Source organism: Phasianus colchicus, chromosome 9 (genome assembly GCF_987193195.1).
Source record: "Phasianus colchicus chromosome 9, bPhaCol1.hap1.1, whole genome shotgun sequence".
NCBI classification, from domain to species: domain Eukaryota; kingdom Metazoa; phylum Chordata; class Aves; order Galliformes; family Phasianidae; genus Phasianus; species Phasianus colchicus.
This window is the reverse complement of record NC_143444.1, coordinates 5,619,168-5,645,203: the sequence shown is the minus strand read 5'-3', so window position 1 is coordinate 5,645,203 and position 26,036 is coordinate 5,619,168. Positions and strand designations below refer to the sequence as shown.

General features: G+C 45.6%; 1 protein-coding gene across 4 annotated transcripts in view; it reads left to right on the top strand.

The window, feature by feature from the left end:
• C9H1orf21 (chromosome 9 C1orf21 homolog) overlaps positions 1–26,036 on the top strand; it is an 89,296-nt gene that overhangs the window by 15,030 nt on the left and 48,230 nt on the right. For 2 of the 4 annotated variants that reach the window (XM_090145931.1, XM_031595514.2), the window contains exon 2: positions 22,661–22,866. In XM_090145931.1, the coding sequence (XP_090002057.1) occupies positions 22,773–22,866 (94 nt within the window). In that variant the 5' untranslated portion in view covers positions 22,661–22,772. Of the gene's footprint in view, positions 1–522; positions 544–16,367; positions 16,549–22,660; positions 22,867–26,036 lie in introns of those variants that run through there. The other 2 variants (XM_090145929.1, XM_090145930.1) reach the window with 2 other exon arrangements.

Below are 26,036 nucleotides of genomic sequence, written 5' to 3'. Positions count from 1 at the left end.
GCTGGTGTTCTGGAAGCCTGTTAGGGTTGTGTTTTCAGTGTCAGCAATTGCCCGACTCTTGGTGGCTATCTGCTTTCCTTTCTCCTGCTGCCTGCTTCGGGATGGAGCAAACTGGAGGCAGAATGAACAGATAAGTGGAGGCTGAAATGAATATTTAAACACTTCTAGGTTTATTTCACTGACAAATAAACTCACCGCTTGCCAGAGCCTTGCCAAGTGCTCCAAAAAAGGAGCTGAAGAATGTGAAACACAAACCCCACAGCATTTGATGAGAGTTTATTCGGTTGTTTCACTAGTGACTCATCTCCAGAATGATCCATCCGTTCCCCTCTTTGCATGTATATGTGGGAATAGAAATCTGGCAAAGGTCTCGGAGCCACCTACAAAATCCAACGTCCTCTTTGATTATTACTTAAAGCAGTGGAGCATCCTAAGCCTGCAGGGAATTTCAAGAGTTATGCTGGCGAAAGATGTTTACACATGAATCTTGTTGGCCTTTGTTCCACATCCTCTATTTTTAGGGTTAGAACACAGGAAGAAATAGTAAGTATGGCTTTCTTTTTCTGCTGTTGTTCAGCCACTAGCGATTCTGCCTATGGATAGGAGTGTTGTTTTTGAAACTGTGGTTGTTGGGACATTGCTTTGTCCTTTCTGTGCATTGCAACTTTGGCTGTCTGGCCTGAAAATTAAAGCTCAGCAGTGCAGTGTACTCCTGCTTCCTGACACGGCTGCTCAGAAAGCCAAGTGCTCCGTCTGGATTTCACTCCTGCCTCTCCTCCCCGTCCTCTGAAGGCAGCAGCCAGCACAAAAGCAGGAAATGGGGACGATAAAGTGTGGGGAGTGGAAGTGCTGAGCTAGGGACGCCAGAAGGAAATGGCTTTCTGGTGGCAGTGGTGTTTATTGTACAAAATGAACTGGGGATGAACAGGCCACAAACACTTAGTTAGGGAAAGGAGGTTCTCTCTTTAAATGTTTGTGACTCTTTACTGTCATTTTTAATGCCGTAGGGTTGTATGGTGCCATAGGTATGAATGGATGCTGGTGTGTTAGTGAATGCTCAGGCAGTATACACAGACTGCATTATCTGAAGGATTTGTCAGCACGTGATCTGCATGCCAAAGAAAGGGATGGCTGGCTTCTTGGAAACTCCTGTATGCTGTATTTCTGCATGTGAAAGCTGCTGCTGACAACCAGTAGTGCATTGTGTGGCAGAAGAGCTGTGGGCTCAGAAGAGGGGAAGGTGTTGCAGCAGAAGGCTGAACCAAAACCTCTCCATTTACACCCATTCAGCCTTTCCATGTCGGTTTGGTCCCTTGCAGATTTCCTGAAAGTCTTCACGGTGTGGATACAGGCAGGGTTTATTTTAGAAGCAGCGTGGAACAAATGGGGGTGAAGTGTTGTATTTGAGTGCTGTTTGACGTGTTTCAAAGGATATAATGTGTCTTAAGTAAGAATAATTTTCTAACAAAAAGCAGTGAGCCATCAGGAAATAATTAAATGTATGGGAAGCTATGGAATTGTTTATTAGGAACAGTGTCTGCTCTGGGTTTGCAAAAAAGCATCTCTGCTTTTAGCAAGAGAAAGTTATATTTACCATTTCATGGTAACCAACTGATTACAAGGGAGCTTTCTGTAATAAAATAGCTGCCAGTGAAAGTGCAGGAGAAGGTTAGGATTGCTTCGTGGAAGGTTTACATTTGCTTGGATTTAAACAAGTATATCCTACTTCTTGCATACAGTGCAGGTAGCGGTTTGTGCCCTGTTCTTGTCATTGGCCGTGAGGTTGGGGGCAAAATCAGTGCTTTCCTTCCCAACCCTGGGTGTCCCCAAGGGGACAGGGCACTTCTGCTTGGATGGGAGCTCCAGAGCCCGATGGAAGCTGTGCAATGGAAAACAATCAGGTCGCTGCTACCCTTTTTTTTCCTCTGTGGTCCTTTTTCTACTCCATAGAAAATGCTCACTGTCTGTGGGCAGGTCTTTTTCTTGTGGATGCTTGGTGTTTGCTATGCTGTCTTTTTTCCCTATGTTATCTACAAGGGATTTATGAAAATGTAGTGAGATCCTGCCCGATGTTTTTGGGAAGTTGATTGTAGGAGGCAAGTAGGATGGAGTGAAACAGCCACTGGTGAGCAGACTTTGTCTGCAGAACAAGTTGTTTCTGAGAAAAGTTGAGTAATGCTTGGTTTGATTTTTGTTTTGCTTTTCTTTGCTTCTTTGGCTTCCAAATCAGAGTTGAAAAATACCTGCCAACTGTAATTATCTTACTGGAAGCTTAATTCAAAGCCTAATTTTACTGGGAGCCTGAAGGAAGGGAGGAGGCTGGAGCTGGAAAATGGCATCGTATGTTGAATGATGGCTGCGTCAGATCTACTTAAGGAAACTTAATAAAATAAACACACAGCGCTGCTTTTGTCATTCTGGTCATTCCTCCAAAGTTCTTCTCCCTATGCTCAGTGAGCTCCGTGCATGCTTTGTGTCCCCTCAGTGAAAAGATGTAGAGCCCTAAATCTTTCATCAGCCGTTCACGTGGCATGCGAGCCTCTCTGGCTTTGCTCTCCCTTGCAAAAGCACGCAAGGAGTTGTAATGCAATCCTGATCTCTGCAAAATATGCCTAAAAGTAAACAGCTTGTAATAGATCGTTTCAGATTTGCTTTGTGTGAAGTGATTACAGAGCAGAAGGAAGGGCTGATGCAGGAGCAGTTAACCGTGAATTCTAATAGTTAAGGCAAAAATGTTTCGAAGCAACACAATGGGAGACTGTGCTCGTGATTTCAGGAAGAACCAGCTGTCCCAGCACAGCTTCAGTTTGGAAGGTTGCTTTGAGTATGAAGAAGGGTGAACAGGTCACATGGGGATTCTCTCCACCTGCTTTTCAGGATGTAAACTGAGTGCAGCCCCCAGCCAAGTGGATCAGCATTTGCACAGCCATCTTCCAAGCAGGGAAAAGAAGGCTGTGGGGTGACCTCATTGCAGCCTTTCAGGACCTAAAGGGAGCCTATAAACAGGAGGGGAGCTGCCTCTCTGAAAGGGTAGATAACAGCAAGACAAGGGGAAATGGTTTGAAGTTGAGGGAGGAAAGATTGAGGTTGGATGTCAGGGGGAAGTTCTTTGCTATGAGAGTGCTGGGGTGCTGGAACAGCTGCCCAGAGAGGCTGTGGATGCCCCGTCCATCCCTGGAGGTGTTCAAGGCCAGGTTGGATGGGGCCCTGGGCAGCCTGGGCTGCTATGAAATGTGGAGGTTGGTGGCCCTGCATGCGGCAGGGGGTTGGAGGTTCATCATCCTTGAGGTCCCTTCCAACCCAGGCCATTTTGTGATTCTGTGATTTGCTGTGTCGAGGGCTGAAGCCTGATCTGTTAGCCTGGAACCTGCTGCGTTCCCAGGCCTGATGCAATTATGGGCTGTTAGTGTGTCCATATGTGAAATAGGACCCGTGGTACTCTCCATCTTCTGAAAAACAGCCCTGACATCTATTATGAGCAGTGTTTTCTAAGGGCAGCACAAGAGTAATGCTTATTGTTAATCTTCTATTATTTTTCTGGTGGGTTCAGCCAAAGTAAAATTAACTTTAATAGGAATTTTAACCTGTCTTCTGTTTGTTCTTGTGCTTGTTTATCTTCTATGCTGTGCTTAAACCATAGGCCTTTTGGAGGAGGCTGCTCTTGCTCTGCCTGCAGTGTCCAGCTCAGCTGGATTTTTTTCCATGCAACTCCCACGTACTCCAGATGTTTAAGTAATAATGAAATTGCTGCAGCTCTCTGTATCCTGCCCACACTGCTTTGAACCATTCGGCTTGTTCTTTCACCTGTCTCATTTGAAACCCTGTGAGTGATTGCTTTGAGCTGTTCAGAGCTCCCTGCTGCCTGTTTGGTAACAGGCAGCATCATTTACTTACGGGCTGGCACATCCCATGTATTAAACAGGAGCTGAAGCTGAAGACTTCAGGAAATCTTGAACAACAACCAGTTTCCCCCTTTTCCAAACACTGAAATGTTTACTTCTCATCTTAATCTTGCAGAGAAGTTCCTTGCAGAGTGTGTTTCAAAAAGAGGTGAATGCAGAATTTGGGGACAAGGGATTACAAAGTCAAATCCCGGTTTGGAAAGTAGAGATATTTGTTCTTTATATTCACACTTGTTTACAAAAGAAGCAGCATTTGTTTTTTGCCTCTCGGTTGCTGCTTCTGTGAGCACTTTGCATATTTAATTAATGATTTCACATTTGAATTGTTCTGCAACAAATTCTTGCTTCCCATTGGCAGTCGCTTTTCTTCTGCTGTCATCTGAAACTATTCCTTTCAAGTGCAAGGACGGAGCAAGCACCAGAGATCCTATTTCTGCAGACATTTGTGAATGCAGCCTTCGCAGCATTAGAGGGCTGAAGTCTGCAGCTGGTTTGGGAGTCACTTTCTTAATGACCATGTGAGTGTCTGCCTTTTTGGTCACACGGTGTGTTAACCTGCATGTCCCCATGGAGGTTGTGGCAGTGTTTCCTTCATGTCAGGTATCACTGGCCTGGCTGGAAGAGCTTTTCGGATGGCAGCATGCAGTGCGTAAGGAAGCCTTGCACTGCCTGTGAGTTTGGGTTACACGAGGTGCTGGGTTTCAGGCTGGCTGCATGTAAAAGCTGGCAGTAAGGGGAGTGGTAGTGGTGTGTGTATAAGGAAGAGCCTTTCCTTGTAAATAAAGCACAGAGCACATGCGCATGGAATTATTTGCTTCTTGGGTCTGGAAGTCTACCAAAGCAGTCGTAAGTGGCTTTATTGACTTTTTTTTCCTATGACTGGAAACAACACATTTTTTTTTTCCCTTTACTCACGCTGCTCTTTTAACACTGCAGTGCCCTTCTCTTCCTGCCCCATTTCCCTGTTGGTGGATGCATTGCCTCCTCTTCTCGTCCCATGCTATTCTCTACTAGCCTCAGAGGTGCTTTTCCCAGTCTGTGGCTCCTGGGCACACAGTGTGCCATGCCCTGGTGCAGCTCCATGGCACAGCCGGTCTGTGCTCACCACCTCTTGTTTATAGGAGGGATGGGGCAAGAGGGGGTGAAGTGGTTGATTCCTACTAAGCTGATGCAGGGATATCCTGGTGTAGGCTGGCAGATGCATCCTTGTTCCTGTCGTGCCCCTTTCCCAGTGCTTCTTCATCTGGAGTCACTTATGGTTCGTGAAGCTCAGCTAAACTCACGGATTAAAATAGTTGTTCTTAATATTTACATCTTTTCTTCCCTCCCTTGGATTTTTACCTTGCTGAGTTCCACCACCATCCTTTTAAAACATCCTTTTGTAACCTGTGATTATTCTTCATTGAATTCCAGGCTGCTAGAAAACATCTAAATTCAATATTGTCATAAATGATGTGAGCAATCTCCTAAGTACATTTGTACACTGTTCTTGCATGTCAGATATAGTTAACCTTCATTTCAGAGGTCTGATATTTCTTTAGCAACAGCATAATTGGAGTGCATGGGAACATGCTCCCTGCAAACACGGAGCGATGCTCTGTTGTAAAAGAAACTCGAGTGCTTGTTAAACAACTGCAGGCAGATGTAGTTTTTTAATTTAATAGAAGAGCTCATTTGAATGTTTTCCCCAGGGAGTGCCGCTTCGGTGAGCAAGTTGGTTGACTTGTGCAAATTAAAACACGTCCATCAAAAGGCAGCCCTATAGGATGTTTCCTTATGGGATGATTCTCTCTGTTCAGCGCGGGGCAGCTGGACTATAGATGACCTTTAAAGGTCCCTTCCAACTCTGAGGATTCTGTGATGTAATGTTGGGAGAGGATGCTGGAAAGCATGTACAAGCATTAGGAGTTTTTGGATAAGCGTTTGGTCATGCAGGAAAAGTTTGGTTATGAGACAGAAAACTGAGGTAATCTACGATCAGGCCAATACAAGTACAGGAAGTTTATGTCATCTGGAACATAGGGGTTTTGTTTGTTGTTTTTCTCAGATGTGTGAAAAACAGAAAGCGATTCTGTTTTGCTTTGGATTTCCTACATGATGTCATACTTTTGGGCTCCTGTCTGGTTATTTATAAAGCATGGCGAATAAACTACTCCCAGGGTGCCTGCTGGGTATCATTTGTTAGGATGCTGTGTTAAAGCACCTCTTCTTTAGTCTGGAAGCTGCAATTGATGCTTTCCACCTCTCTGCTCACCATCGAGGGTTCTGTGGGCTGAGTGGGACACAGTGCTTTCCCCAAAGTGTTCCTATGAGAAGCTGCTGCTCAGCAGAGCCAGTGTTTCTTTACTGTTTGTACCTGCTCCTGCACCATGGCAAAAATGGCAAGGTTTTCTTTGCTGCACTTTCTGTGCAGGTACTAATTAGTTGATTTGTATGAATGCATCAGACTTCAAATGCAGCGCAGTGCCAGTTGAAAGGATAAACCAAGTGAACTAAGTTTTAAAGTGCCATTGGAAAAAAAAAAAAAGTGATAAGCAAGGAGGTCTAACACACGCAGTTCTGTAAGAAAATCACTCCTAGGAGAGCCAAATCCCTAAAGCTTTAAGCCTCTTTTTGATCCAAGGGATTAGTGCAGATTTCCATTTTTGCAAGGCAAACTGTTGGGGCTGTTAAGGCTGTGTATTGGAACCAGGTTTTCACAGAGGTGATGTTATAGAGGGGAATGTTGCTTCCTAGAGGGGAACATTGGTTTGCTCTTGATCTAACATTGCTCTGCCACCTAGCAAGGGCATCTTCCTGTGCAAGGGGAAAAAGAGCATGAAACAAGAAGTGATGTGTGGTTAGATATGAAACCATTTGGATGCCCCATCCCTGCAGGCATTCAAGGCCAGGCTGGATGTGGCTCTGGGCAGCCTGGTCTGCTGGTTGGTGACCCTGCACGTAGCAGTGGGTTGAAACTAGATGATCACTGTGGTCCTTTCCAATCCAGACCATTCTGTGATTCTATGGTCAGTGGTTTTTAGAACAAGAGAGAGATACAAATAAATGATAAAAGAAGATACAGACACCATCTGTATGTACAGGGAGGACCGAACTGTTTCAGCTGTTTTCAGTTGTTTGCACAGCTCGGACTGCTGTTTGGAGTGTTGATACCGCACTGTGCTTGTAGCATCTCTCAGGGCACCTGGTGAGAGGAGACAAGTGATTGTGACATTTGTGGTTGTGAAGACCCAGTGTTGTGAATGATCTGCATCCTACAGGCTGCTGGTGTGAGCGACTGCAGTGCCCTGCTGGCAGGTAGGAGCCAAGGAGGCCTTTGATGATGCTGCCTCATTAATGAGTGTTGTGCAGGACTGCTGCTGCTGGATGCTGAGGGTGCTTGGCAAAGGAAATCCAGGTGCTCTGAGACATGGATTGAGGTGCAGAGAGAAGTCGTATATGGATGCCTCCCACTGGATGTCACTTGTGCTTGTGTTACCTAAGGCAAGAGAACAAGATTCTGCTCAGCGGATAAATGCAGGACTTAAAGTGGTGGTAAAAATAAACAGGCAAAAACCTGTAATACCTTTTCTATGACTTCAAGTGGAACGGCTCTCCTGCTGTTTTGCTGAAGGTAATTGCTTGGTGGTTTATTTTCTGCAGGGAGTAGGATAGATAACATTTATGAATGGCATGGGCATCTTTCATCCATTACGACGTGAAGTCTAACAGCAGAAGCCTGCAATTAGGTAGAGGTATTTATAGTAACTGAAAAATTCTGTAGAGTAGTTCTGTGCGGTGGGTTTCTCAATGTGTGTACTTGGTGTTAGCCTCCTCCTTTAGTCCTTGATAATGTACAGCATGAAAAGTTTTGCTTTTGCATAATGAGCATATTGTCAGTGGGTAACAAATGCTTTGCTTTTAATGAGAAACTTCCAGGCTAAAGATAGCATTCTTTGTAGCCGAGAGCAAACTGATGCTCATGGACAACTGCGTTTTAATTAAAAGCCCAATTATTATTAGCTGCCACCAAAAATACTTGCTCTGTTGCAAGATGCGTCTTGTCCCTTGAATCTGATCCTCACCCACCCTGTTAAATATACTAACAGTGCTTCACTTGTTTAATCTGTTTGAAAACAGCGTAGCAAGCACAACCTTAACAGGGTGCAGCTCCTTCTTTGCTCCTCATCGTGCATCTGGACTCCTGCTGCCATTTGCTGGCTTCCTCCTAGCCCCAAACATCAGAACAGAACTTGGCAGAGGCTGCTGGCTGCTGCTTGGCATCAGGAAGGAATTACGTAAATCCAAAGGCTTGGGTTGTTCCTATCAGAACTGAAGTGTTCCAGATTGACTGAAAATTCATCCCGAGTCACATTGGATTGGGCAGTTTGTGTTTTCTTTTTCTTATTTTGTTTTAGAAAAAAACAGTGTTAGGGTGAGTAAGAGAAAAATGGTTTTAAGACTTGCCTTCAGTCCCTTCAGAGGGACTTTCAGACCCTCTGAAAATAAGCTGTGATGTTGGAGGACCAGAGATGCTTTGTGCACTCCTGGCCAGTCAGCAGAAGCCACTCTGGTCTAGAGCTTTTTCCCGAGCTTTTTCAGGTTAAAAACCCAACCCAAAATGTTGCTTAAAAATGGGAAATTTGGTTAACTGTTGCCGTGAGCCAAGGGAAATGGGACCAACAGAAGGTGATCCGTGCAGGGAGAACATTTTGTTCTCTTGAGTCTGAGAACCCAGGAGCAGAAGCATAGCAGTGTGATTGTTTTTCTCTCTGCCTTGGCGTGCTGCTTTCACTGAGCCTCCTCATCCAAAATGTCATGCCTGCTTGCAGGGACTGCGTGGATTGACAGGGCAGCGGATGGAACGGGAACCTTTGCATCAAGCTGGAGCCTTAATGAATGGATGTTAACGAGAGGCTATCTGGTGGCATATGCTGGCTGCAGTGCTGTTGAGGAATGCAAATTCTGCCATCTTTTAAGGGAAAAATCCAAACGTGCGTGTGGAGTCTCTCAAGCTAAACATGAAAGGTTGATCTTGGGACGTGAGATAGCTGGGTTGCTCTGGTGCGTTGAAGTTAGGGACAGGAGCTGCAGCCCGTGGGCACACACTGCACAGCAGCGAGCTGCTCGTGGTTTTTAATCAGAGTTATATAACAGGAATAATAGGCGAGAACGCTCCTGCACGCTGCGCTGCATGGTGACAACTCTTCCAGGTGTTATACACCAGCTGGAACTTGCTGTGCCTTGCAGAGAAGCAATGAGAGATCTTCTGAGATGCAGTGCAGAAGGTGAGTGAGGGCTCTGGGAGGTAAGGTTGGAGGACTGTTTGTGTGTGTGAGCAGAGTTAGTGAGGATGGTTACAAGACACAATCCTGGTCACTAAGAAATAAGTTTGTTATATCCCTTCTTAGTCCCTTCTTGCAAATCAATACAAATTCATCTTTCTGCTGCTTTGATTTGTTGCTCTATTTTTTTTTTTTCTTTCATTATCTAGAACTTGCTATGGTAACTGATGAGGTGAAGGTGGAAAATAAGACATTATGGTGTTGCCATTCCTTTAATTATTATGTTCTGTCCCATTTTTTGAAGAGTTTTGCTTGCTTAATCCCAACTGCAGTTGTCACTGAGCTGTCTGCAGTGGAACCCAGGCTGCAATTGTATGTTTATTCCTCTTAATCTGGTTACCTTGCGCATGTCAAGATAAGTTTATTCTACCATCGGGTAGCTTAATTGTCTGGCTTTTCTCTGCCCCTTTGGGATTTGGCACTTTTCTCCAGATTTGATTAATTTGCATCACTTGGTGCCACCCATCGTGTATGGCTCTTCCCTGGCTGCTCTTTTCTGAAGGCGTGGTTTAGCTTCTCTCTGTTTAATTAAGAATGCTGGTGAGGGTTTTGGGTAGGGTTTTTCAGTACTGAAGTGTGGTCCCCCCCAGCCACGTGCTAGCAGTGAGGGTAAATGAGGGAAGATGTGCTCCAGGACCACTCAGCTCTTCTAAATCAGGATCCTCAGCATCCCTGAAAGAATCATTCCCTTCTTCTGACATTACAGAAAACCTATGGAGGATAAACTTGCCCTCTCTTTACCATCACACCAGGCTAAGTGACTTTTTAGGGTGCTTCCAGTTGGCTTTCAGATTCCTGTAGTGAAGTCCCTCCAGGATGCTGACTTGTGAACATTCGAATAGCAGTGGTGTTTGCTTTGCCAGACAAAGAAAGCAAATGCATTGCCTTCCATGACTTGAAGCTGTGTGAAGTTTTTTTTTCAATTAAACATGTTTCTCCAGTTGTTTTCAAACACTCATTAATTCTGATTTCAAACAGTTGGTAAGGCTGATTGATTTGTAATTTTCAAGATCGTGCCTGAGTGTTTTCCACTCCTCCCTTCCCTTGGCTCGGATGGAAAACGGAGTATTTCTGCCTGGTAAATTCTGAATAACTCAAACACTCGATATTCTTGCAAACTGAAGAGTGAGAAAATGGCACAGACAGGCTCTGCATCTTGTGCACTGAGCCCAAATCCCACTGCCTGTAACAAACCCACGGGCTGCATGGCGGATGGTTATCGGGGCGATGTTTTTGTTTGTGTGTATATTCAGTTGGATCACTAAAATAAATAGGATTCGTTCCTTTTGAAAGAGAATTTCCTGCCTTCAAGCTGCTGGTGTGTTTCAGAGCCCCGTGCCTGGGTTCCCAGATGTGCCATCCCGTTTCATTTGTATGCTGTGAGGGTACATGGCTGCTCGCAGGGACTGACGTTCCCGGGGCTCGACTGCTTCTCCTGCCCCTGAGGAGAGCCATGTGCCATGGAGGGGCACAGAAGTGCTGGATTTTATCATGAGCTGAACATAAAAATCAGATTACCTGCGCCATTCCTTCTGGAAAAAGTCTACCGTGCTCTTAAAGAAGTGTTTCTTTTATTTTCTTTTCAATGTCCTTCTGGGAACCTGTACTTAGGCATACATAAAATCAGATCCTTTTTCTCTAATAGGGCACTTAAACAGCCTTAAATGCATGTTAATGCTCCATTACACTCTTATCAGCTGTGTTAGAGATGGAAGTGTATTGGCCATGTGCAGATTGATCTTTCGAGTCAAATAATAGCAGAAATGAATTATTTTTTTTTTACCTGCAAGAAAGAGCTTATTTACATTGAGAACTCTTTGTCTTATTGAATCTCTCTTGGGGATCTGTGCATGCAAGTGAATTGCCCCAAACAAATACATTAAGTCATTGGTAAGCCCAGCTTTGTGATGTGTGAGAATCCAGCATTGTTCCTTGTGCCCATTTCGGCATAATGTTACCACCTGCCTTCAGAGATCTGTGCAAGCTTTTTTGATTGCCTACAAAGAGATGGGAAGAGTTGGTAGGAATACTGCTTCCATCCTAGGATGTGCTGCCCGAGGAGCTGCCATTCCCATTGGGGCATCTTGGCAGTATTTACAGATTGATATATGTGTATATATATATATATATGTTGAATTTCATTGTCCCTATACTTGCAGTTTCTTTCACCCAACTCAGTAGTAGTCAGAATAACAGAGTTGCTAGGCAACTTCTGCACTTCTCTCCTTAATGCCACAGCATTTCTCTTCTTCCCCTCTGGTTTCAGGTCTCTCCCACCCTGGGAAGCAGCCTGTCACTTCCATGCTCTCACAGTGCCTGCTCAGTGCTGTGGGGACCGTGATGGCATTGGTGCCATGAAGCTGATAGCCTCTAACTCCTTGCTGGATTTGCTTCTCCCATCCCTTGGTTCCCTGCTGAGTAGGTACAGTGGGTTTCAAGCAGAGCATTCCACCTCTAACTACAGTGGCATCCTTAGAGCTCAGAAGTCTGCACAGACCAACGCTGTCAGCTTCCCTGGGCCATTCAGGTACTTTGTTTCCAAAAAAGCCTGCTGCCATTGCCTTGCTGCTCACTGATCCTCCTTGATGAGAGATGTCCGTGATGACAGAGGTCAGTATTGCCAAGAAGCTTGTGCAGAGCACACACTATGCTTTCTATACTGAAACAATATATAGTTTCATAGAATGGCTTGGGTTGAAAAGGATCACAATGATCATCTAGTTTCAACCCCTATTGCAAAGAAAGTTCTTCAGCTGGGATGAGGGGGAAGCCTTTGTACAGGACAGGTACTTCTCTCCAGGTCATTCAAGCCTCAACGGATCGAGTACCATATCTGTCCGTGCTCTTTTTTAATGTTGATGTTCTGGATTTATTTAGTCTTTAGAGTTTCAAAGGTCTGAATTTCATTTCGATGAAGCGGAGTTTATTTATGAGCACTGACATGCACTGCGTGATTCACTGCACGTGACAAAACAGTGGCTATTCTCTGTGTAATTTCCTAATTACAAACGACGGGATTGAAGATGAACAAGGTGAAGAGAGGAGAATCCTGTGACTCACCTCTGGGATTGATGCTTTTCTGCTGTCTCTGTGCTACTGACACTTGCGCTGAGATACAGGCTCTGTTCCATAGTCTGTTTAAAATAACAACCCACAGTGGGTTCAGTTGCACAGCATATGCACATCACGTGGTGATGGAAAGCTGCAGTGACGCTGACTGAAAGCTTTATGGTGTTTTGGTGCTTATCTCTCCTGAAATGGGTTTTCATGAGACTGTGATTATCAGTTGTCTGGCGTTGTGTAATTTACGGGTACCGCAAATGATGCCAGCATTTATGATTACCTTGCTTTGAGGGTAGGAGCTGCCAGAAATTAAAGGCTGTTCTAGGAGACAGGGCTGGGTTACATGGCTGTCCTGCTGATAGCAGCCAGTTGGCTTCCTGTTCTGAGCTCCCTGCTCAGCTATGGCCAGGAAGGAGCACGGTGGGCTGCAGTCCTGCAGGCTGGGCATTGGCTTTTGGAGAAGTGCTACAATTAGCAATAGTTCAATTTCTCCCCATCTTATTCCCTCTTTTTAAAAAAAAAATAAAAAGAAAATAAAAATCCAATGCATTTTGAATTTAGACCCAGTATTGCTTCCCTAGCGTGATGACAGCATACCTAAGATAGCCAGCCTGCCCTGAGAACTCAAAAAAGTTGTTTCTTTTTCTAATTTTAAAAATAAATCCTTCTCACCCTTGAAGCCAAAAGGGAGAGAGACAGGCTGTAAAGATATTGCAGGATTTATTCCCAGCAAAGCAGCTGCTATTTTCATGTGCAGAGAGCTGAGTGGGGGAGCCAGGGGCCCAAGGAGCTTAGTGCTGTACAGCTGCTGGCTGGCTGTGTTGCAGGGTTGGCACAGCTGCTCGCAGGGCCATGGAGCCCATGACTGCTTGTCCTGTGCCAGGAGAGCCTGGCAAGTGGGATGGGGAAGGTGTAGGGAGTTCCTGCAGGGAATCCTGGCTGGGGAAATAGCAAAAGAGAGAATGTCCTCTGAGGAGCAGGGCTTGCTAGCAGGTGACAGAGCCTGGCTGTCCCTGTAGTGTAGTCAGTATGAGGCTGAGGTCTGTGTGTCTGCAGACGTTACCCTTCCACCTGGAGGGTAAGAGCATCAGCAGTGCTCCCAGGTGCCTGCCTGGCACTATTTGGGCACGGCCCACCCACTGATGGCACAGCCCTGTGGCGGTGTGTGTTCTCCTGGCAGCACATTTCTTACAGAAAAACCCAACTTCCCACTGCACTTCCATCCCTGTTGACGGTATACACGGTATTGGGAACCTGTTCAGTTATTTATTACACGTTTCACAGAATCACAGAATCACTAAGGTTGGAAAAGACCTATAAGATCATCCAGTCCTACCATCCACCTATCACCAATGGTTCTCGCTAAACCACATCCCTCAACACAACATCCAAACGTTCCTTGAACACCTCCAGGGAAGGGGATTCCACCACCTCCCTGGGCAGCCCATTCCAGCGCCTGACCACCCTTTCAGAAAAGCAGTATTTCCTAATATCCAGCCTGAATCTTCCCTGGCGCAGCTTGAAGCCATTCCCTCTAGTCCTATCACCAGTTATATGGGAGAAGAGGCCGACCCCCAGCTCACCACAACCTCCCTTCAGGTAGTTATAGAGAGCAATAAGGTCTCCCCTGAGCCTCCTCTTCTCCAGACTGAACAATCCCAGCTCCCTCAGCCGCTCCTCATAAGGCCTGTGCTCCAGACCCCTCACCAGCTTTGTTGCCCTTCTTTGAACATGCTCCAGGGCCTCAACGTCTTTCTTGCAGTGAGGGGCCCAGAACTGGACACAGTACTCAAGGTGCGGCCTCACCAGAGCTGAGTACAGGGGAACAATTACTTCCCTACTCCTGCTGGTCACACTACTTCTGATACAAGCCAGGATGCCATTGGCCTTCTTGGCCACCCAGGCACACTGCTGGCTCATGTTTAGCCGAGCGTCAACCAACACCCCCAGGTCCATTTCCTCTACACAGTCTTCTAGCCACTCCGCCCCAAGCCTGTAGCGTTGCTTGGGGTTGCTGTGGCCAAAGTGTAGGACCCGGCATTTGGTCTTATTAAACCTCATCCCATTGGCTTCAGCCCAGCTCTCCATCCTGTCCAGATCCCTCTGTAGGGCCTCGCTACCCCCAGGCAGATCGACACTTCCAGCCAACTTGGTGTCATCTGCAAACTTACTGAGGGTGCACTCAGTGACCTCATCCAGGTCATCAATAAAGATACTGAAAAGGACAGGCCCCAGCACCGACCCCTGTGGAACACCACTCGTGACCGGTCACCAGCTGGATTTAATTCCATTGACCGCCACTCTCTGGGCCCGGCGCTCCAGCCAGTTCCTTACCCAGCCAAGAGTGTACCTGTCCAAGCCACGGGCTGCCAGCTTCTGCAGGAGAATACTGTGGGAGACAGTGTCAAAGGCCTTGCTGAAGTCTAGGTAGACTACATCAACAGCCTTTCCCTCATCCACCAGGCGGGTCACTAGATCATACAAGGAGATCAGGTTGGTCAAGCAGGACCTGCCCTTCGTGAACCCATGCTGGCTAGGCCTGATCCCCCGGTTGTCCTGCACTTGCCGCGTGATCTCCCTCAAGACAATCTGTTCCATAACCTTCCCTGGCACCGAGGTCAGGCTAACAGGCCTGTAGTTCCCCGGGTCCTCCTTACAGCCCTTCTTGTAGATGGGAGTCACATTGGCAAGCCTCCAGTCTTCTGGTACTTCACCCGTCAACAAGGCGCGCTGTTTCTCCTCTGTTCCTGCCGTTCAGCAGAATGCATTTCTTTCCTTGCTCCGTATGACTTTTTCTCCTTGCTTTGGCTCCGGCTCTAATGTTTTCAGCTGTTTTTTCCCTCCTATTCCCATACACGTTTGGCAGAAAAATGACTGCTAGAGCTCAACTGTGTGTCTGGGTGAGTGTGTGGGGGCGTGGGAGAGCACTTCATTTGCCGTTTGCTTTCAGGATTATTTCCTCTAATTTGTTCATGCTCTGTTATACACCTTTCACAGCTTGGGAATCAAGCCAGCAGTTCAGCTGCCTGACTTTGGAAACTTCATGGTCCTTCAGCCAGGCTGCTGCCTCTGCTCCTTAGCTGCACTGTTCTCCGTCTGCCATTGGGTAGGGAGTCAGGAGTATTTTCAGTATTGAGTAATTCTGATTAATTCATTTTAAAAAATCATCATCATCATGGAGTTGGTGCTGTGTGCATGCTGTGCAGTCAGTGGTGCCCAATGCATTGCAAATGCGACTTTCCTGAAGATCTGCTGGCCTGCAAGGTTGCATCACTGTTTGCAGAAGTGCTTTCAAAGCAGCTCTGGATAAACTGGTGGTAAATTCTGCCTGCATGCATTTCAGAGCAGCAACTGGAGCACTTGGCTTTTAATAACTTCAGATCGAGTCAGCTGTGGAGTGCTCTGAATTCAGCCAAAATGTGGCATTGCCATCATTGGGGTTGAAGCACGGGAGTGCTGAGAGATGTCTGAGATCACAGAATCATTGACTCATAGAATGGCCTGGGTTGAAAGGACCACAGTGCTCATCTAGTTCCAACCCCCTGCTATGTGCAGGTCGCCAACCAGCAACCCAGGCTGCCCAGAGCCACATCCAGCCTGGCTTGAATGCCTGCAGGGATGGGGCATCCACAGCCTCCTTGGGCAACCTGTTCCAGTGCCTCACCACCCTCTGGCTGAAAAACTTCCTCTTAATACCTAACCTAAACCTCCCCTGTCTCAGTTTAAAACCATTCCCCCTTTTCCTATCACTGTTCACCCTCACAAACAGCCATTCCCCCTCCTGTTTATAAGCTCCCTTCAAGTACTGGAAGGCCACAATTTGATCTCCCCACAGCCTTCTCTTCTCCAAGCTGAACAAGCCCAGTCCCCTCAACCTCTCCTCACAGGAGAGCTGCTCCAGCCCTCTCATCATCAAGATGCCACATAGGAGGCAGCTGCCTGTATGCAGAAATTTAACACACTCTCTTTTGGTGAAGGATCAGAGCCAAGCTCAGGGCAGAGCCAAGCAAGGTGCAAGCCATTTAAAGACAACAGAAGGTAATTCCTGTGTTTCAGATCCCTCTGCTGGGTATGCTGCTTGTAATCCAGGAGCACCATCACTAGGAGGAGGGACCTGCAGAACTGCGTTCCTGCAGTGCTGCTCCAGCTGCAAGTGTGCTGTTGTGATCGTTTGAGTTATAGCGGTGTTACTGCGAACTGAAAAGATTCAGTTGTTTTGGCTGGTCTGCTGCTCACTCGTGTCGTGGCCTGGAACACAGGTATGTGTCGTACTTCTTCACCTGCCACTGAGTGAAGAGAAGGTGTCTCTGGGGGAATCCTGGCGAGGCTCAGCACCCCTGCAGCATGTGCTGGGGGCTGTAATGGGGCAGGCACTGCACATGGAGGGGGAGATGGATTAATTGCTGCTGTATTTGTGACCCTGGACTCATTAATGCAGCTGAATAGTAGGTTCCTCCATTTGATTTTGTACATTCGCAGGGATTTCCCAGGGAAACACCCAGTAATCAGCTGATTTGAGGGGATATTTTCCCTCTGTAAGGCTGTTTGGATATGAATAGATCAATGGGTGCAGTTACAATTGCATTAGAAATCCTGGTGCTTAAAAATTACACAGCAATTCATGGGAACTTTTTTTTTTTTTTCCGTCTGGTCTAAAACAAAAGTATATATATATCAAAGTTGCCTTTATTGGTTAATCACAAGATTGCTCTGATGCCATGCTTGAGAGTGCTGCAACATTAACAGATGTTTGCCATCCAGTGCTGGCCATGCAGCACCAGTCACTGTTCCTGTACTTCAGGGCTTTGTGCTTTATCTTGCTCAGTAAGCCATGTCTTGGTTTTAAGCTGGGAAGAGAGAAATAGCATTAAATTGGACAGCTGAGCTTAGTGAGTGGCGTTCTTCATATTTCAGCAGTGCTTGGCTGCCTTACCCATTAGAGCAAGTGGTGGAGGTGCTTAGATGTCAGGAAGCTCATACATTGAGAAGAGCTGAACCTGGGCTTTGTGTAGTCCTGCCTGTATCTCCCATCGCTCCAACAGGCTTAGCTTGAATATGATCACCAGCGATGCCTTTCTGAAACCTCTTTATTTCACTTTATTAGTAAAATAAATCACTAAGCAATCTTCCTCCTATGAAACGTGTGTCTTGGAAAGTGACCTCAGGCCATCAGAAGTCAATGGAAGAGGTCTTGCTGCCTTGAGTCAGGGCCCTCAAGCTGTTTTCTGTTGGGTGTTCAATCATCTAGCTCTGACTGTAACCTGAAAGAAAAGGACTGAGATACTGCAGTAACAGCCATCACTGAAATAGGCTCTGAAATGCATTTGATAGCAAGCCACTCTATATGAACATTTATTATTTTGTGGAAATATATCCATTGCCATTCTGTAATGCCCTCGTGACACCTGTAGGAATTGCTCCCAGAGAAGTGGGAAATGCTGAAGGTATTTGCGACTTATTTTCACATAACCTCACTTTTAATTGAAAAGGCTTGTTTTTTGCAAAGGAAAACATAGCATAAATGTCCTGATTCTTTGGAAATTCTGAGAAAGTGACACCACCTACAGTGGTAAAGAGAAGCTGCAGCAGTGTGCTGATGTGAAGGAGAAAGCAGCCATGCAGGTGAAATACATTGTATTGAAGTCCTGTTGTCTCCCTAGAAGCACCCTCTTCTCCTGGGTATTCATCCTGTGTGTTGGAGGTGTATATCTCTTAGGGGGAGAAAATATTACATTTGAACTGCATAATGGCAGTGGTAATCTTCCTGTTGCTGTTCTTAAGGCGTTTGAGGTTTTTAAAAGAAACAAAATGTAATGAACACAATGTGGAAGTGCCGTGATGTGCATCCCTTGCTGCTGATGGCTGGGCTTCTCATGCTGCCATGACTTTAACTCCACCCCATGTGAATTAATTAGGAGAGGATTGCGATGCGATTCCCCCCTTTGCTTTCTCATTTGTATTTTGCTGTGCATGAAATCTCATCCCTGGGACTCGTAGTACTGTTTGTCCTTAGGAGACCGAGCAGGGAGGTATCACATTGCTGTCAGGAGCTGTTTTGTTTGGAAATCACTTGTTGCTTTGGGATCATGCATTGGATGAGGAGAAGTGCTGACTGCAAAAAAAAAAAAAAGGGCTCACTTTGCAGATAAAAGTGGTGAGATAAGCCTCAGTGGGACAAAGCCTGTCCTGCAATAACCTGCTGATGCTAACTATTAGCATTAATTCAAACCAGGCCCTCCCTGCTAGGAGAAATCAGGTAGATGAGCTGGAGCTGCTCTGGTTTCTCTCTCCAGTCTCTCTAGCTGTCAAACCACAGCATGTGCGTGCCCTTTGAAATGTGGATGGTGAAGCTGTTCTTTCTGCTGAGCATGGCCTCACGAGAGAGGATACGTGCAAAGTGTAATTTCAGATGGCAATTCCACCTCCGTCCGGTTGGGTAACTGGGTCTGGGTGGCTTGTGGATGGTATTTTTAGTGCAGCTCAAGTAGAACGCTACAAAAACGTGTGCTCTCTCTTTCTGCATCTCCTTGTGTGTTACTGATTTTGCAGCATGCTCTCCCTCCTTTCAGCATCCTTTCCCCCTTTCAGCACGATGAGTGCTGCATCCACGCTGCTGCCAGAACAGCAGCTTCCAGTGGCGTACTGAAATGCAGGAATAAACATGGGAATTCTGCATCGTGGGACAAACACTTCACAGGAGGGAGAAAATGTTTGATTTCGTGGCTGTTAATATCAGCAGAGGGAGAGGAGCACATTCTGCCTGTGTGCTCCATGGAACAGCACATCACTGCTTGCTGACCTTTCCTCTCCTGCCATTGCAGGACATTGCTCTGAGCATCCCCAACCCTCGTCCTGCTCTAAGCTTTCCATGCTCCTTTAGCTTCATTCTCACCACTACTTTGTTACCCACCAGCAGTGCTGCTTTGAATAATGTGAAGAAAGAGGAAGAGAGCTTCTATGTTGGTTTTTTGGTCTTTTTTTTCTCCTCCCTTAGGCCACCGGTGCATTTCAAAGGCAGAAGTTCTCACGTTTTTTGCTCAAAAATGCAAAATAATAAAAGCATCTTTTGTGGTACAGGTGGTTGCTGGAGAAGAGGGATGTCACAGCAGGGACTGCTCACCCCAACGGCCCTCATGGAATGCAAATTCAGAAGACAGCCCTGCTTTCTTATATTAGAACAAAACGACATGAAAGCCAAACAGACCTATTGCTTAGAGGAAATCAGTAATTAGCAGCAGTAAGTCAGGTCCCTGGGTTCTGCCTGGACAAGGCTGCCTTGTAGGTGAAGTCAGTGTGGTTGTTCCATGTAGCTTTGGGTTTTTTCAGAGCAGAGGGAAACTTAGAGATGGATCTGCAACCTGTAGAAGGTGAAAGGTTATCTCAGCGCACTAAAGATCAAAGCAAACACAGCTGTAGAATGGAATAGAATAATTAGCTTCCATTTATTGTAGAACGCTGGAGATTCTCTGCCTGATATCCACTGCTTGGTTTCCAGCTATGGAAGCAACGAGTGTTTCCTTGAGGATGCAGCCTGCAGGAAATAAGGGCTGAGTGAATGAAGAGTGAATTCATCAAGTGTTGAAAGAACTGGAAAAAGAAAAAGCACAGCAAGTAATTCAAAAGAAAAAAATGTAAAAATTAGGAAAAAAAAAGGAATTGTTTAAGGTTTCCAATGGCAATATCTATTCTAATAATTGAGCTCCCTTTCTAAATACACTCAGAAGAGCCTTGGGGTACCAAGTATGGCATCTGAAGCTGAGTACAGCCATCTTCTCTTGACCTGCACCAAAGATGTTAATAGCAAAGCTGCACATCTTATTTGGAAGTAGTGTAGACACTTTTGATCTGCTTGAGAGGTTTTTCTCACCAGCATTTTGCAGATCGGAGCTTGTAAATTGCTTCTCAAATCCTGATAATTAATGGTGGTGGGTGGTGAACATGAGCTGGAGGTTTTCTTGTGCTTTTTATTTTTGGCTTCTGAAACCGACATGTCCCCAAAACACTTGTGAAGACAAAAGGGAAAATCATGTTTGAGGAGAAGGGAGGGAGGAGGCTGCATTATTCCTTGCCATTGGAAGTGCTGCATCTCCAAAGGGATGCTGCTGTGCTGGGACTCTCTTAGCCTCGTTGGTTGGCATCAGGAAGGATTGCCTATCCAAGCACTAGCTGTGTGTAGTTTTTTACCAGATACTGTTCTGATTACCATTTGTTAATGCAAAAAATAAAAACTTCCAGTTGTTGCATTTGTGTTGGCTCCTCGCCTCCCAAGGTGCTGTGTTTCAGGGAGGTGTGTGCTGCTGAGATCCTGCAGGTGATGCAGCTGGGGATGGGTTTTCTTCCTTCCTCAAAGAGCTTTATCCTGATGTATTCACTATCACTTCTTTCCCTTTTGCTTCAGCAGTTTGATGGGACTTCGCCCTCCTGGGCACTAACCAGTGATTAAGGCAAAACCTTTTCTGCTCTGCTTTTTCATTATTTTCCCTTATCTGCCCTTTTGCAGAGGCAAAGCCTGGGAGCTGAGTAATCCCCGAGACGTCTGCACAGCCCTCTTTGTGCTCTGTATTTTGCTGTGTGCTGGCTGCCTGTGAGGTTTCACCAAAAAATGCCCTCCCCAAAACTGCCCACTCCTGCATTACGAAGTGCGTTAGGGTTGCATGGCCAAGCAGCTGCTTCCCTGCTGTGGATGTTAGTGCCTGGTGTGGGGTGCTTCTGGGTCCAGAACAAGCTGATGTGCTCCATGCTGAGAGATGAAGGCAAAAAACTAGGTGAATGTGGGGCTTGGGTGGCTGAGCATGCTCTGGTGGTCTCTGGTAGGGATGCTGGGTTTATAAGAGGTGGATTCCTCCATACTGTGTTAGCATGCGTTGTCTGTCTTGGTGTTTTGGGGTTCTTGGGGCTAACAGGTTGCTGGTCAGCCTGTGCTCTGTCCTTGTAGTTTTGGCCATGTGCTTTTCCCCCGGGTGAAATAACTGGTGGTGTTTTAAATCAGAAAGCAGAGTTCCTGTTTTCAGCCTCTGCTCACCAAGTTTGCTGTTTTCATCTGAAATCTGAAATGAGGGCCGTGGCAGAAAACTTGGCTGTTTTAGCTTATCCACTAGAAGCTATTTCCTTCGGGCAAATTTGCATCCTGTAAAAAAATGAGCATTCCACATCTCTTTTACAGACCAAGCAGTGGTAACCTGTCCCACTCTGCTGTTCCTCCTTCCTTCCCTACAGCTCCACTTACCTCCCCCTACCTCAGGGCAGGCACAGAGGGCCGTGCTGCAGATCTTTGTGGGTCCTTGTGCCCATCTTGATGCTGAGGTTAAGACTTCTTCCTGCAGAATTAGACATGCGTGGAGGCAGCTGCTCAGCAGCACTCCTGCTGCACTGCAAGAATGTGGGAGCAAGAACCAGGAGAGACTGAACATAACGAGTGTATCATAGTAATTAGGATGTGTGGTGGTGTAATTTGATGTCTGCTCCATATGTTGTATTCCTGCTCGGTGCTGTTAGATGCTGTGCTGTTGGGGTGAATGATGGAAGAAGAGAGGGATGGGAAATGAGGAATTAGTGCTGAAATGTGTGTGGCTGGGAGGAGATGAAGAAGGAGGAGGAATGACCATAAAGGAAGAAATCCATGCGTGGAGATGCAGTCAAACTTCGGAGGGGTCTTTGTTCAAGAGGAGCCGTTGAGTCACTGCACGTTTGATGTTTTGGACATAAGATACTGCAGCTGTAACCTAGCTTTTCCTTCCCCTTTTGTTTGGTGTGACATCTGGATTCTTTGGGGAGTGTTATTCTGTCTACAAATGGGGATCATTGCCACTTTGGGCAGCGGAGGTTTTACAGATTCTGTGGAGTAATGAACACGTAAGAAAAAGATTATACAGCTGGCTCTCTTCTCTCACGACTATTAGCATAAGATCTTTAATTGATTTAGGGGGTTATTTTCTCGGAACACTTGCAATTAGCAGCTCTTAATCACCAAAACACTTTTTAAGAAATCTGGCTTGATGGGTAGATTGTTAAAAGGAATGGGAGAAGCATATATTGCTGCTTTCTCATCTTTTTTTTTTTTTCCAAAATAAAAGCAGCACTCCATGTTAATAGCTGGGTGAGTGGGAAACGTATCTGTGTGCCTTCCTTGCTTCAAGCCACAGATTAAAGCTTAGGGCCAGGAGGGACTCTGTGGTCAACCACTGTCGCAAGGTGGGACTGACTGCCTTTATTGCACTGATAGGCGTTTACTGAATAGACTTAGCAATGTAAGATGATGGAGACAGTCTGTGCTCTTGTACTCTTGAAACCCCGTTATTTTGCTTTCTTCAAGCACTACCTTTACAGATTGCCTTTTGTTAAATATTTTTCTCTCTTATGCTGTTCTTTTAGGTAAAAGGCTCTCGACAACCGTGCAAGAAGGTGGATTATTTTTAAAACAATGAGCGTGCGTCCCTAGTCATGATTTGTGGTTCAGTCCAGCTGGAGCTGTCTGAATGAAGCTATGGGCTGTGCGTCAGCCAAGCATGTTTCTACTGTTCAAAACGAAGAGGAAACTCAGAAGGGGAAAAACTATCAGAACGGCGATGTGTTTGGTGGTAAGTGGTGTGGGACTGCAGCTTTCTCCAACGTCACAAATGGTCTGGAAGGTATTTTTAGGAGTTTTAACCTTTTGCAGAATGTAAAGGATGTTGTTAGAATAAATCACGATGATAATGCAGTTGGCCTCTCCAAGGGGTAGTGCCAAGATAGCTGAAATAGAGGTTGGGTGAAATCCTTAGTGGCAGATTGACCTTCTGACTGGTGTTCAGTACTGCACTGCCTTTAACTCCTCGCATCCTAGGGTAGTTCAAAGACTGCCCTTATTTTCATGCTTATTTTCATAGTATCTGTGCATATTTTTGCCATTAGATGCCAAAAAACTCATTTATTAAAATAACTAAAAAAAAAAAAAGCATTTAGGAAGAAAGACAATTCCTTAGTACTCTTGTTCTGTAAAGCAATAGCACACTTATCTTGAAATCCTGAAGCAATAAGGGTTTGAGGGTACAGTGAGACTAAAAATATCCTTTTGGGAAGGAGTCAGTGGTCCTGGGAATGGCAGGAGGGGTGGGGAGAGGTCTGTAATCAGGGCCTTACCACGGACACTTCTGCATTGGGAAGGGCAAAGTGCTATACAGGTGATGTGCATGGTCAGCTGCAGGGTGTTTTCTTCAGGTCAGTGTAAGCTTAGTGAGTTTTTTTAATAACTATCTAAATAACAATTTAGTTCTTCAAATGTTATGAACTATCTGGAAGTTTATTCAGAATGAGAGTTCTCAGCCTGTCCAGATACTTATCTGAAAAGTCCTTACTGTGAATACAGTAGCTGGGTACTGCTCTTAAAATAGGTGTATTGCTACTGAGTATGCCAAACTTCTCTTCACTGATGGTTTTTATGGCAACTGTTTGTGTAGAAGTGGAAACGACACATCCAGCAGCAAAAAATACCTCTTTGTAATTTTGGAAGCAGTGATAATTTACTTTTTCAACATTTCTGAGGGCTGGCTTGCTCCCAGCAGTGGATCCCAGAGTGAGTATAGCTGAGGTCATCATCTGAAGAGACACAAGTTGTTCAGGAAACTTCAAGCCTAAGCTTCAAGTTATTTTCCCACACATGCTCCTTCATTCTAGCCTGAGAGATGCCAGTTTGGGGATTGTGGGTTCAGTCTGCTGTTTTTATTTAAAGCAGGTGTAGGTGCTGGCATGAACAAAATCCTCTGTTAGTTTCTGAAAGGAATCTGAGTTGATAGTTTAGCTGATACTTAGCAAGGGAGTAGTTTGGGTAATTTGTGTGTCTCAGCTTTATTATTATTTTTTTAAAATGCATGCTGCAAGCCTAAGATCATAACAGTAATGACAGGAAACCTAAAGTAACATCTGGAGACAGAAGATGAAGAGGACTGAAGGGATTCTAAAGGATTACCACTTTACAGAGCTGTTCTCGTTTCAGCATCAACCTTGAGCTGTTCTGGGATCCATTTGAGGATTTTTAATCTTTCTCTGTTCTACAGAAACCTATCAGTACCAGCAATACAACCTGCACTTACCTATTTTCTTAGTTTAGGTATGCAATTTGTCATGGTTAAAAATCCAGTTCAATGACCGATCCTTTTTTAGCAAGGAGTTTGCGTACCCATCGTATCTGTGACTTAAATTACATGTTGAGTGGCAACCAGAATAGGCACAGAAGCTGTGTTCCTGCCTTGTTTCTGAGGGACAGCCTCCAGGTCAGGAACTGGGTGCATGAGAAAGGTGAGCTGGAGGTGCCTGACTATCCTGCTGCCCGTTTTGGACCTATAAATGATGTATGGCATGCTGTGATGCTCAGAAGCAGGAAGCCATGTACTTCATGTGCATGGTTTCCTGCATAGTTTCTCCTAAAAAGGATGTTTAATATAAAGAGTGATGCAAGAAAGTTGCACTTAAGGTCATGTTTATCATCCTTCTTAATACTCTTCTGGACTTGCCAATGCCTGGAGCTCTTTCACAGGAGACAACATTTCTAACCTCCTTCTTCTGTGCTGGAAATGGAAATCTTAGCACAATAAGTTCCCAGAAATACAGAAGGATCCAGAGAGTCTACCAAAGTTAGAGTGCCCTGCAACACTTCCATCATGCATTCCCCCATGCAGTGCCAGGTGCCAAGTATTGCTGAACATTTCCTTTCTTGTTGCTGGGAAGGGACAGAAGTGTCTCATCCATTTGGTGGTCCAGAACAGAGCAGCCTGGGCAAGATTGAAGCTCAGCTGCAGAGTGACCAGGCAAGACCCAGGGGAGCAGAAGTTGGATGGTTGACGTGGAGAAAGAAGGTAATAGAGAGGGAATTAAGATGCATTTGGTAAGAAGAGTAGTTTTGTGATAGGAGGCAGCAAAGTGAAAGAAATAGCAAGTGGGCTTGATTGAGCCGTGGTGTTTATAAGATCCTAAAAAATTAGTGTGTGTTATTTGCGGTTTTCACATCTGGGGACTAATCTGTCCTAGAGCACCTGAACAGAAGTCCCAAGTGTGAGCTTTGTACTCGTGGTGGTGAAGGCTGTGTCAGATGGAGGCAATGTAATTCCAGCTGGAGCTGGAGCACTTGGATCAGCAGTGACAGGATTTAAAGCAAATATATGCAGATGTTGCCTGCCCTGATCTGAAAGACATGGCTTATGGTATTTTGCCACTCACTGCCTGACTAGCATCTGAATGAAACTCATCTTTCTTCTTTGAGCATCATCTGCAGAAGGAGTCAGTAGTAAGGACTGTACTTCCCATCCTGCTTTTGCATTAAATAGGTCATTTTGGATGAGGAGAGAGATGAAAATACTTTATTTGGTTTTAGGCAGTTTTGCTCTTAGCTTTGACTTAGCCTGCTGGGTTGTTTTGTGGTTTTTTTTTTCCACCTAAGGATTTTTGTAATGCACTGTTGACAGCATGAACTACAAAGCTGAAAAGCCTTTACCTTTCATACATAGTTTCCTTTTCCACAAATAAATGCACTGACAAGGCAGATGTTCACAGAAGATCACAGAACTCTTTTTCCTGTGGTGCTCAGGAGCTTTCTCACTTCACACCACCACTGTAGCTCCCCAGTTTGCTGGTGGACCTGCTGAGGAGTGAGCAAGATGCTCATCATTGCCACTGCCATTGCAGTGGTTTTCCATTAGGGCAATAAGAACTGTTGGTGCCAAGCTGCAGTGATGCAGAGCACATGGCTGCTCTGTGCCATCTTTGCTGTCAAGGT